The 12,881-nt window shown below is 34.4% G+C and overlaps 1 protein-coding gene across 3 annotated transcripts in view; it reads left to right on the top strand.

Moving 5' to 3' along the window:
- KIF3A (kinesin family member 3A) overlaps positions 1-12,881 on the top strand; it is a 50,472-nt gene that overhangs the window by 28,765 nt on the left and 8,826 nt on the right. For 2 of the 3 annotated variants that reach the window (XM_035014105.1, XM_035014103.1), the window contains exons 6-10: positions 1,455-1,594; positions 1,998-2,195; positions 2,509-2,683; positions 7,042-7,140; positions 11,164-11,172. In XM_035014105.1, coding sequence (XP_034869996.1) covers positions 1,455-1,594; positions 1,998-2,195; positions 2,509-2,683; positions 7,042-7,140; positions 11,164-11,172 — 621 coding nt within the window. The remainder of the gene's footprint in view (positions 1-1,454; positions 1,595-1,997; positions 2,196-2,508; positions 2,684-7,041; positions 7,141-11,163; positions 11,173-12,881) is intronic. The other variant, XM_035014104.1, reaches the window with a different exon arrangement.

Raw genomic sequence — 12,881 nt, 5'->3', positions numbered from 1 at the left:
ACATGGAAATATAGGAGATAATCTTAAGTGGAAAAGCCAGAAGATAAAATAATACTCAGTATGTGTATCACTACTGATCAGATGTTATGAAATGGTGTTAGATTTTATTTTGTTTTTTTAAAGATTTTATTTTTAAGTAATCTCTGCACCCAATGTGGGCTCAAACTTAAAACCCTGAGATCAGGAGTCACATGCTCTACTGATTGAGCCAGGCAGGCACCCCTGGATTTATTTTTTAAGTATTTTTGGAAAAAATACGTAAGTTTGTAATATGATTTAAAAGAAAATTTGTGTGGAGTCACAAATCCTTGTATTTTCTTTCACTAATTTTTGTTTTATCTTCTTCCATTGGGCTTTCCTTTATGACTGCAGTTTACATTCTAATTATCTGACTTCTAATATAACCATATGCTAATAAAGAATACCCTTTTAGTCTTCAAATTATAAAATCAGAGCTTGCATGGAGAAGTTCTGCATGAATATATAGTAAGAAGATAATTTTGACATTGGCTAAAATTAACAAAATGCTTTTCAAATACTTGGCAATTAAAAAAAACTAATACATGCCTATTATAAAAAACAAAACAGACCTTTTTCTTTATTTACATAATATATTTATGTAAAATATTTATACTTACATAAATACTTGGTATATTTTGAGTGGGTGCTTTTGTTTAATAGAAATAGAGTCGTACTATATATTCCTTTCTCTCTCTCTCTCTCTTTTTTTTTTTTCATATGTTGTGGGTATCTTTCCATGTCATACATACAGATCTGTTTTGTGTTTTTAAAGGACGGTTTAGTAGTCCATAGTATGACTATTTTTCTTAAGATTTTATTTATTTATTTATTTAGAGAGAGAGCATGCAAGTGGGAGTGGGAGAGGAAGAGGGAGGGTTCGATCTCACGACCTGAGCCAAAATCAAGAGTCAGACGCTTAACTGACTAAGCCACCCAGGTGCCCCATGACTGTTCTATAATAGATTGACCACTGTCCTTTTGGTTGTTTCTGATCTCTTGATATTGCAAACAGTGCTGTACTGAATATCCTGTATCATCTCATGCATATATGCAAGTATTTCTGTGATTTAGATTCTCGGAACATAATACTTTTTAGAGACAGCTGAAACAGCAATAATTTTTTAAATTATTTAACTTTTTTTTTAACCTAAGTTAGTTATTTTTTTAGTCAGTAATACTTGGGATTGAAATTAAGTATTTTATCCTAAAATTACCTTTGTAGTATGAGAAACGTTACACATTCTTTTGTTATCAACATGAATTGTCAGAGAAATTTCTAATGTTAAATAAACCTATGCTTTTCTGGTTTAGCCATGCTCTCTGGCTCTTCGCTATGATGAAATTAAGTATTTTAAACCATTCTGGATATTTAATTATTTTTAAAAATACTCCCTCTTGTTATACTTTTTAAGAATTTCCTTCCTTTCTTCAAGGTTCTGTTGGTGCAACTAATATGAATGAACATAGTTCCCGTTCCCATGCCATCTTTACAATTACTATAGAATGCAGTGAAAAAGGCGTTGATGGTAACATGCATGTCAGAATGGGGAAGCTCCATCTTGTAGATCTTGCTGTAAGTAACAAGACGCTACTCAAGGAATAACTCTTGTGATTTTTTTGCATTTTATAAGTGAATAAAAATTCAAGTGAAAATGTGTGATTTACATACAGTTTTTAAGTTGTTTACTTGTGTATGTGTTTTTAACTTATTTATTATGGAATATTTCTAACTTCTAATGTCTACAAAAGTACTAAGAATAGTATGGTCTCCCATGTACCCGTGACCCAACTTCAATCCATTCATGGCCAGTTCTGTTTCATTTCTACCATCAGCCACTTTTTCCCTGCCTGTATTATTTTGAAGCAAATTCCAGATACCATAGCAGATTTTTTAGTGTCAAATTTTGTTTTAAACTTTCAGAGGAATATTCTGTATTTTTAATTTTAGCTTTATTTCTGTCTCTGTTTATTGCTAGGGTTCAGAAAGACAAGCAAAAACTGGAGCTACTGGACAGCGTCTAAAGGAAGCCACAAAAATCAATCTTTCGCTTTCCACCCTTGGTAATGTAATTTCTGCCTTGGTTGACGGAAAAAGCACTCATGTTCCTTATCGCAACTCTAAATTGACTCGTCTTCTTCAGGATTCCTTAGGAGGAAATTCAAAAACCATGATGGTAAGACTTAATTGTAGAATAGTTATCATCAGGAAAATTTCAGATTCCTATTTATGCCAGTAATTGCTATGCATAACATGTTTAAAACTATTGATTATTTCACTTGTGATTTGTGGTTTTTCTTTTTCAAGTACGCTGTGTATGCTAATCCATATAATGGTGTTTGGAAATCACCATGTGGTTAATGCTTTCTTGTTCAAGAAAGCTAGAGGAGAACAACTATATTTCAAAAATTCTTTTTGATGTATTCATAATGGTAGTATTAATTTTAACTGCATCAAGTGTAAAATGTTTTGTATTCCTAATTCAACAGTGTGCAAATATTGGGCCAGCAGATTACAATTATGATGAAACTATCAGTACATTACGGTATGCTAACCGTGCTAAGAATATTAAAAATAAAGCTAGAATTAATGAAGACCCAAAGGATGCTTTGCTTCGCCAGTTTCAGAAAGAAATAGAGGAACTGAAAAAAAAGCTTGAAGAAGGTAACTTTTCCTCAAAATATTAATGTGAATATTGGCTAAAAATATGTTGCTTAACCACGAAGTGTTCTAATAAAAACAACTTATTAAAATTCTTTGAGCATCTAACTTTGATACTGAAAGCGATATTTCTGCAAGGTAACTTGATACATACACACTTTAGCATTTTCATATTAAGTTTAAGTATAATTATGTAATATTTGTGTATGTAATTTTAAAAAAATTCATTTAATTTAAACCTCCATCTCAATCATCTCAGCCCCCATTTCCTTTTATAGATTTCATTTGACCACTTACTAAATAATGAATTTTTTTTGTCTTTGTATAACAGCAAGTTTTACCATATATGTATTTAGGTGAGAATGACCCAGAGTTCTTTGAGAAAGATTTCAGTCACTAATATTCAAAGGAAAGAAATCTATCAGAGTCATGGGTAAACAGAATTTACTATAAGTAAAAATTCATTGTGTGACTTTGAAAATATGCTTTCATGCTTAAATTTGAACATGAGATTCTGTTTGGGGAATCCTTTTTTTTTTTTTTAAAGATTTTATTTATTTATTTGACAGAGAGACAGCGAGAGAGGGAACACAAGCAGGGGGAGTGGGAGAGGGAGAAGCAGGCTTCCCACTGAGCAGGGTGCCTGATGCGGGGCTCGATCCCAGGACCCCGGGATCATGACTTGAGCCGAAGGCAGACGCTTAACGACTGAGCCACCCAGGCGCCCCGGGGAATCCTTTTCTAACAAGATGTTAGAAGGTTAGAAAGTCTGAAGACCTTGTTCATGAGGATGAGAACTTTACAGACTGTCTTTAAGTGCTCAGTGACTCTACACTTTCATGCTAAGAACCGATTGGCATAGGGCTCCTTTTCATAACCAGGTAAACAAAAGGCTTCAGAATGGTTTTTTTTTTTTTTTACAGTTTGTGGGGAAACTGGATAGAACAGATGTGAGTTGCAGAGATGCCACCATCACAGATGTTTGGAAAGGGTACTGATTCAATAAACTTGAGTAAGATTTTTGAGGAAAAGCAGTAATTGAGCTGCCTCTTAGATAATGAAATTTGGTATTTTAAATATGACCACTAGGTGGTATTTATAGTCAATATGTTTTAAAGATTTAAAATTTCTTAGATTTGTTAACGTTCAGTTCACACCTTTATTTTGCTGCCTTTATTTTTTTACATTTTTTCATTGTGGCAAAATAAACGTACCGTAAAATTTACTACTTTATCTATTTTTATTCTGTGGCATTGAGTATGTTAACATTGTTCTGTAACCATTACCGTCATCCATCCCTAAAACTTTTTAATCATCCTCAAATGAAGCTCTATACCCATTAAACATTAACTCTCTATCCCCCTCTTTGCCTCAGCCCCTGGTAACCACTATTCTGTCTCTGAATTTGATTATTCTAGATAACTCATATGAGTAGAATCATATAGTACATGTGCTTTTGTGTCTGGCTTATTTACTTAGCATAATGTCTTCAAGGTTCATCTGTATCATAGCATGCGTCAGAATTTCCTTCCTTTTTAAGGCTGAATAATATCCCATTGTTTGTATATACCACATTTTGTTTATCCATTCATCTTTTGGTGGACACATGGGTTGCTTCTGCCTTTTGACTACTGTAAATAATCTGGCTATGAATGTGGGTGTACAGATCTGTGTTGAGTTCTGGCTTTCAGTTCCTTTGAGTTATATACCCAGAAGTGGAATTGATCCATCATGGGGTAATGCTGACTTTATTTTTAAGACATTTCATTTCACTGATGCTTATGACATTTGTTTTTATAATCCAGTTACAGTTGAGTGTTATGATATGGTAAATACAGTTGATCATATAAATACTAAAAATCAGGCAAAAACATTAAAAGAGTAATTTTTGAAAATTTTTATAGACTTCTAGAAAACTTGGAAGTATAGTGAGTTCCTATATACTGATCACCCAGCTTCCCCTTATGTTAACATCTTATATGACTGGAACATCTTACATTGAACATCTTACAGTTATTGGAATCAGGAGTTTTACATTGATACAGACTTATTAACTCATCTGTCGATCTTATTCAGATGTTGAGTTTGCCCTCCAGTGCCCTTTTCCCTAGTCCAGGATGCAGTCTAGCATCACATACTGTATTTAGTTGTCTCCTCTAGTCTCCAGTTCCTCACCTTTCTCTGTCTTTCATGGTCTTGACACTGTAAAAGTTACATATTTGTAGAATGTTCCTCAATTTGGGTCGTCTGTAGTTCTCTCATAAGTATTCTGCAAGGTTTCTTCACTCTAAATTCTATAATCTTATATTTTCCTTTGAACTTAAGGTGTGTCTTGTGGTGAGATACTTTGAAACTACTAAAAGGTCCTGTTTCTTATATTTTTTCCCACTAATTTGAGCATCCGTCAGGGGTTCTTGCCAGCAACAATAATTCTGTGGCATTTGCTCCTTGGTGACTTTGTCTTCTCAGCATCCTTCTAATGTTTAATGTTTGGAATTCTGTTGTAAGGGGGAGTAGTCCCTCCTCCCCCATTTGTTTATTCAATTATTTATTTATGTCAGTATTGACTCGTGGATATTTATTTTAGTCTGTGCATTATATAATACAATAATATCATTATTTGTTTTATTGCTCAGATTGTTTGAGCTTTTGCCATAGGAGCTCCTGAATTCAGGGGTAGTTGCTATATCCTTTCAGCATACTTCCATCAGTTTTTTGATTTTTGGTTTTGAGTGCTTCTTTATTTCCAGCACCACAGATGTTTCTTTTCTTCTTCTTCTTGTTTTTTTTTTTTTTTTTAAAGATTTTATTTGTCAGAGAGAGAAAGTGTACAAGCAGGGGGACCAGCAGGCAGAGGGAGAAGCAGGCTCCCTGCTGAGCAAGAAGCCAGATGTGGAACTTGATCCCAGGACCTTGGGATCATAACCTGAGCCGAAGGCAGACGCTCAACCGACTGAGCCACCCAGGCGTCCCTTAGGCTCATTTTATACGTTCCCTACCCTGGCATAAAACCATCTATTTCTCCCTAGCTCCTTTTTAGTGGAGAATGGTATTTAGAAACTAAGACTTGGGCATTATGTGCATTCATTACTACCAGCGTGTCATTGTTACTAGGCCTAAAGAAAATATTTTTAATGAATTCTTCCAATATGCTTATCTCTTCCTATCCATTATTTACTGGTTTAGATATTATCATTTGTGATTATTGTATATTTATTTTTCTCCCCAAATACCTGTTTTTTTACACATTTCATACACGGACAGTGTTATTTTTAAATAACTATTTTGAAGGTAATATAGTACTGATTTGCATTATTAGTTTAATTATACCCTTTGATTTTTGTTTTTAAGTTATTTATTTATTTTTTAAAGATTTTATTTATTTGCCAGAGAGAGAGAAAGTGTGAGAGCACAAGCAGGGGGAGCGGCAGGCAGAGGGAGAAGCAAGCTCCCCGCTGAGCAGGGAGCCCGATGCGGGGCTCGATCCCAGGACCCTGGGATCATGACCTGAGCCGAAGGCAGACGTTCAACCGACTGAGCCACCCAGGCGTCCCTGTTTTTAAGTTATTATACTCTTTGTACAAATAAGCCCTTCTTCTTTTCTTTTGATATAGTCCTGAAAGTGGGATCACTGTGTTAGATGAGTTTTATGGTTTTTTAAAAATACGCAGGTTGAATGAATTTTTAAAAATCTTCAACAAAGGGGTGCCTGGCTGGCCTAGTTGATGGAGCATGTGACTCTTGATCTCAGGGTTGTGAGTTTGAGCCTCATGTTGGGTGTAGAGATTACTTAAAAAATATTTAAAAAATAAAATTTTATACAGAAAACTGAGGAGAAAATGCTCCCCCAAAGTGGTTACTTTTTTAAAAAATTGAAATAATGACTTTAACTTGAAATTTTTATATATACATAGAACTTTATTTAAACTAATGATTTGAAATTGTAAGTAGATCAGAATTTATTTTTGAAAGATTTTACTTATTTGAGAGAGCAAGAGAGGGAGCACAAGAAGTGGGGAGCACAAGCAGGAGGGCAGTATGAGCAGGTAGGTGCAGCAAGGCTGTGCATTTTCTCCTCAGCTGGATGTGGGGCTCCATCCCAGGACCTTGGGATCATGACCTGAGCTGAAGGCAGATGCTTAACCGACTGAGCCACCCAGGCGCCCTTTAAGTAGATCAGAATTTAACTTCTCTTTAGGAACTTTAAAATAAAGCCTCTGTGTACATTATATCTTTTCCTGAGGTTAGCATGTGATATACTGTTTAGGAATATTAAAATACGTTTTGTTTAGGGCAACAAACTTAATGGCAGGCCATAACCTGGCATAGAATATAAATTGTTTTGTAAAATTTTGTTCAAGGGGAAGAGATATCAGGCTCCGATATCAGTGGATCGGAGGAGGAGGATGATGAAGAGGGCGAGGTTGGAGAAGATGGAGAGAAAAGGAAAAAAAGAAGGGGTAAGTTCTTTTTAGTGTTCTAGAAATTGACTGGGATTGCTACCTAAATATGGTTTAACATTCATCTGAGTGCGTGCCTTTTCTTTTGCCATTTTTAGTTATGGTAGCAATTCACACAGAGGAAATATGCCATATACATGATTAACTTTGCCTTATTTTTGTCTCCTGTGCTGATCTCCTACTTACAGTTGAATCATAATGCCATATGTTCTTTTACAGTTTAGAATTGTAAAAATCTGTGACAGTGGTTATACCATGTAAAGATTTCATTCAGGGTCTTAATTTTATGTGAGGACCTGGATTTGTGTTGGGAACCTAAAATTTTTTTTAGGAAGTCAGGATAATGTGGCGTTTTTCTCAAGCATGGTTCGGCTTTAGAAGTCACTGAATTTTTAAATGATGAACTTGTATGAGGGTTCTATTTTTTTAATTTAATACTTTGCCTTATAAAATGTACTTTCATTCTTACCCTTTTATGGGGCGTTTGTTGCCAAGTGTGAAGTAAGTTTGTATTTATTGTGATAAAGATATAGATAACAGGCAAAAGAGAGAGACATATTATAATGGCCCACTTTTCAAACGTTTTTGCTCTTAATGTTTATTTGTTTCAGAACTCTCTTCCATTAACGTGGATCATTAATGTGTGGATCATTGTTTTCAAGCTGGTGCATATTTTGCTTGTCTTATTAAAATGATCTTGCTGAAAATAAACCCAGGAGTCCCAAATTTTAGAACCAAAGGTTCTGTAACTTCAAAAGACAGGAAGAGCATGATTTAGAGTAGAACTATAGTCTGCTGGCCCACCACCTGTTGTTATAAAGAAAATGTTATTAAACATCCATGCTCATTTGTTTGTAGATGGTGTACAGCTGCTTTCCGATGAGGCTGTATGGCCCACAAAGCCTAAAGCACTTACTGTCTGTCCCTTAACAGAAAATGCTTGCTGACCCCTTATTTAGATAAATGGTTTTCTGCTCATACTACTTTTTCATAGACTGTTCATAGCTAGAGCAGCTCATAGATTTGTTACAAATAAAATTTGAAATAGAAAAAAAAGCTATTGCTTAATACGTTAAAATATTTATTAGTAGGTTACCTTCCTTCCAGGCTTAGAAATTTTAAAATTTTTAGTGAGCCTTTCACAGTTTTGCCATGAAACCTGAAACATACGTAATTATATCCAGTTGCTTGATGTTTTGGTGGAGAGTAAAATTGGAGACAAGCCAAGCTATCTGTGATGAAGGGTAACTCATCATTCCTATAGTTTTAATTGTGCATAACTTTAAATTTAAAACTCACTTCCTGTAGCTTACCAGGTAAATAGTTGAAATAGACTTAAACGTCACCAAATGCCTTGTTTTTTATTCCTGTCATTCCAAGCCTCTTGAGTTACTGCGTTGTAAGTGGGCAGTGGGGTTTGCCCACCGTAGACGCTTAAAGGAACCCAGTTTCTTTTCTTTAAAGATTTTATTTATTTATTTGACAGAGAGAGAGAACACAAGTAGGCAGAGTGGCAGGCAGAGAGAGAAGGAGAAGCAGGCTCCCCGCTGAGCAGGGAGCCCGATGCGGGGCTCGATCCCAGGACCCTGGGATCATGACCTGAGCCGAAGGCAGACGCTTAATGACTGAGCCACCCAGGCGCCCCAGGAACGCAGTTTCTAAGTGCCCCGTTTGGCTTTGTAACAAGAGAACATTGGGTAGTCTACAAAGACTGGTATTAAGGGAAAGTACATTTTGAAATGTTCTTTAATGCAAAGCGTGATTTTTCTTTAAAATTCTCTCTGTGGAACTGAATTTTCCCGTGTGTATGTGTTCATTTTCTTGTCTCCTCTTCCTCTGGCTCCCGTCGGGCTCACTTCCTTGTCTTCCAGGCAGCAGCAGCGGCAGTAGCTCAGACTCTACATGCTCTGTCATAGAGAAGCCTCTGGATAAGTCCTTGCCCAGTGAGTGCTAGCTCTTACATTCTCTCACGGAGCTTTGGCTTTCCCATCACCCGTGGGCTTCATTTCAGAAATGCTGCGCTGCTCCCCGTCATTACTTAAAGAGTACATGTTGGACTTCTTAGCAGAACAAAGCATGTGATGATTTCCCCCTTCCTCATTGCTTCCAGTTAACTGTAACTGCTAAAACGTGTGCTTAACGCTTCTGTTTGAGACAATGGAAGAGAGATTCGTGCTTTTGCGATTGAGATCATGTAAAGAGAGCTAGTAAGCTGTCTGAAAGAATAATTCTTATGGTTCCTTTTTATGTGTCAGGATAAACTTCCAATCCTAGTCAGTATAAGGGACGTGCAGTCATGAAGCCTGAATTTCTAAAAGTACCGATTACATTTGGCAACACACCAATGCCCATTATAACATGTCTTAAGTTATAAAGATTTTATGCTTTGGTGTCCTACTCTTGGGGGTAGCTTAAGATTGAAAGCTCCCAAAGTTTGAAGCACGTAAAGATACATTGGATAGTCTTTTATTTCAAATGGCCACTTTCCTCTGTTTCTCAACTACCTGCTTGATTTTAAGAAACTTTCTAAGCTATGATTAGAGACTTCAGATCCACAAGAAGTTAATGCAGGATCTGTCTAGACGTATTTCAGTCATAAAGGCTTTTTCTTAAACCTTAAATCAGTTGAAAAGTATTACTAATTTTATTTATATTTTTAGAAGAAAAGGGAATTGATTTTTTTTTCTACTAGATTGCAGCTTACTGCCTTTTAAAGCATTATCTGTGTACTTAACTTTTCTAAAACTAGTAACAAACACATTTGGTTATTCTTACGCATTTAGCTTTCTAGAGGAAGAATTCCAAGAATATTAGGAATCATTTTCTGTCTTGACAATTCGTACATTTTACCAAAACAATTAATTTTATAGGACAATTTATGAAATACAAGAAATTGCTTTAGAAACCATATAGAGGTATTATTATGGTCAGATATGAGAAAATACCTGAGTAGCATTATAATTTAAGTTTCGGTTTTAAAATTTACCTTAATCTTTAAAGAGTAGTTATATGAAAGTATGTTATGAAATGAGTTGTACTTGGTTCAATTCATGGAGTTTTGGTTACTGTTTGTGTACCTAGCACATAACATTAAGTTCTTCTGTTGTGATGTGGGCATATTGGTGAAGTGGAAAAATGGTTTTCCTTAGCATGTGGTTGCTGTGTGTAACTTGTACGTACCTTCCCTTTTAAAAATACGAATGGCTTTTTTTTAAGGTGTTCTTTGCTTGAATCATCAGTTGATCATTTACCTCAATGGGATTATAATTACCCTTAACCATCTACTAATGGATTGAATGCAACTTCGTTAGTATACAGGTGTACTTCACTTTATGCAATTAATTTTTTTTTCTGAAAAAATTGCTTATAAATCACATTAGAAAATCAAATCTGTTGGGAGAACTTGCTGTCCTTAACATTTCTTTATTAAATCCTTTTGTTAATCAAATTATCACTGCAGATTACTATAATCCAATTTATCTCTTTAGTTGATTGAGGTTTTTGTGTTGGATTTTCTTAAAGGGGAGGCACACCTGTATGGGATCTTTATATTAGAACATTGAATTGGGAAATTTTGGAAATTGACAGTGCAAATTTTGCTACTTTTAACTTACTGATTTTTCAAATTGACATAATTTTCTGTTTTGTCCTTTTACGTTACTTCCCAGATCTTAGCAGTTTCCCAATTCCATGTGTACCGTTAGTATAACCACTTGGGGCTGAACTGTTATATTTGCAGAAGTCTGGGAGTCATTGTAAGCTCTTGAGATTGATTTGAATTGTAATCTTAGTCTAAATTAATGTTATTTGCTTTAATTACATCTCTGTGTTGAATATGTTTTTCTTTTTACATAAAGCTGCTCTTTTTCAGTTTTGATGATTTATTTCTATATTTATACTATAAATAAATGCTGTTAAACATTTTTCTTTGTTTTACAAAGGAAATAATGATTTTCTTTTTTTCCTCTTCATCTCTGTGCATATGCTTCCTGTCTACGATTTGCTTACTACTCTTACTGAAAGATCAAGCAGGTTGGTGTGATTGATTTGCACCCCACATGGTACAATTATTTAAACTATAAAGAACTTTGTTATTTAACTACATTACATTTTTTAAATTTAATAGTTTTTTTCAAGGTAAGTATCTGTCTTTTGTATTTCAAAAAATCTTTCAACATTAGCTCTTTTTTTTTTTTTTAACTTTTTCTCTTAAATTAAAAAAAAAAATTCATTTCAGTTTTTGTTCAGGAAGGTATTAGGAACATTCTTGTTTCCAAACTATGTTTTTAGAAGAACAATTCAGAAGTATTAGATTGACAGTGACAACCATACTGGATTCTCTAGACCTAATTGACAAAATAGACAAATATAACACCAGAACCAGATGACATGATCTTTTTTCCTAAGTTTTTAAAGACCCGTTAAAGCAAATTTTGGTAATACAAATTTAAATGATTTTCACTTTCAAGCTTTTTTTTTTTTTTTTTTTTTTTAAAGCAAGGAGTCAAATGCCTGGTTACTTATGTCCATAGGTGCTCATGTAATGAAAATAAAATTAATTCAGTTAAGTCTTCCCAAAATTCTTCCCTTTCACTTTATCTTGCCGAAGTTCATTTTGGCAGTTTTGGTTGGAACACGTGGCAAAGAGCAACTAAAAGTATTACTACTCCTGTTTGGCTTAATTAAATACTGTATGACATCACCATTTTTTTTAAAGATTTGTTTACCTGAAATTTTGTGTTGAATTGTATCATGCAGTATTAGAAGAAGGATTTTTGGTTGTTTTGGTTAAGATTTTTAGAAAATCTTAAAAAAAAAACAATCTAAAAGTGATTTTTAGTGATGTCATGATTTTAAGTGCCTGGTTAGGAAAGTTGGAATATATTCACACTTAGCCTAATATATTATTTGGAGAGAAATACAGTGATTTATCTGAATAATATTGGCTAAAAATTATGTTACTTAAATATCAAACTTTTGAAACTGAACCTAGCTATAAATGCATGGACATCTCTATGAGAATGTTGTAAGAGCACAGTAAGATTTTTGCTGCTAAAGCATAAGTTGGAAAATACTACCTGAATGGTTTTTAGTAACTAATGCAATTCAGGCCTAGTAGTAATTCATCAACAGGTTGTGCTTTTGTATTTCTACATGTAATATCTTTTTAATTTACTGCCTCTTAATGGGGTTGGAAACTGTAAGTTTTTAACTTACAGTTAACCAAACAGTTAGAACCCTACATGCTTAAAAATTAATGTGCATATGTTTATCAGATCATTTCCACTATACTGTTAGTATCCATGTCTTCAGAGGTTTTTTTATCTTAACATACTTGCTGTTTTTTCTTTAGATATTTGTAATTCTGAGGTAGAAAGTAAGTTATAATTTTTTAATGCATGCACTTTATTTATTTTTAAAGATTTTATTTTTACATAGTCCCTATACCCAACGTGGGGTTCAAACTCACAACCCCAAGATCAAGAGTTGGATGCTCTACCAGCTACAGCAGCCAGGCACCCTCTGCATGCACTTAACTTTATACTTGAATCTACAATTTCCCCCCTCAAATTTCTCGGAAATAGTACTACTGAGTAGAAATCCTTTCTAGGAGTTCACTCTGAACAGGAATTAGATTACTTTTTAAAATTATTTTTTTAACAGCATAAATCAGAACATTCAATATGGGTGACTGTGCCAAGGAAGCCAACATATTCAGGTCTACATCCTGACTTTTGGAA

The sequence above is a fragment of the Mirounga leonina genome, unplaced genomic scaffold, assembly GCF_011800145.1.
Source record: "Mirounga leonina isolate KUSES-001 unplaced genomic scaffold, KU_Mleo_1.0 Mir_168, whole genome shotgun sequence".
Lineage (NCBI taxonomy): Eukaryota > Metazoa > Chordata > Mammalia > Carnivora > Phocidae > Mirounga > Mirounga leonina.
This window is presented reverse-complemented; position numbering and strand designations above follow the sequence as displayed.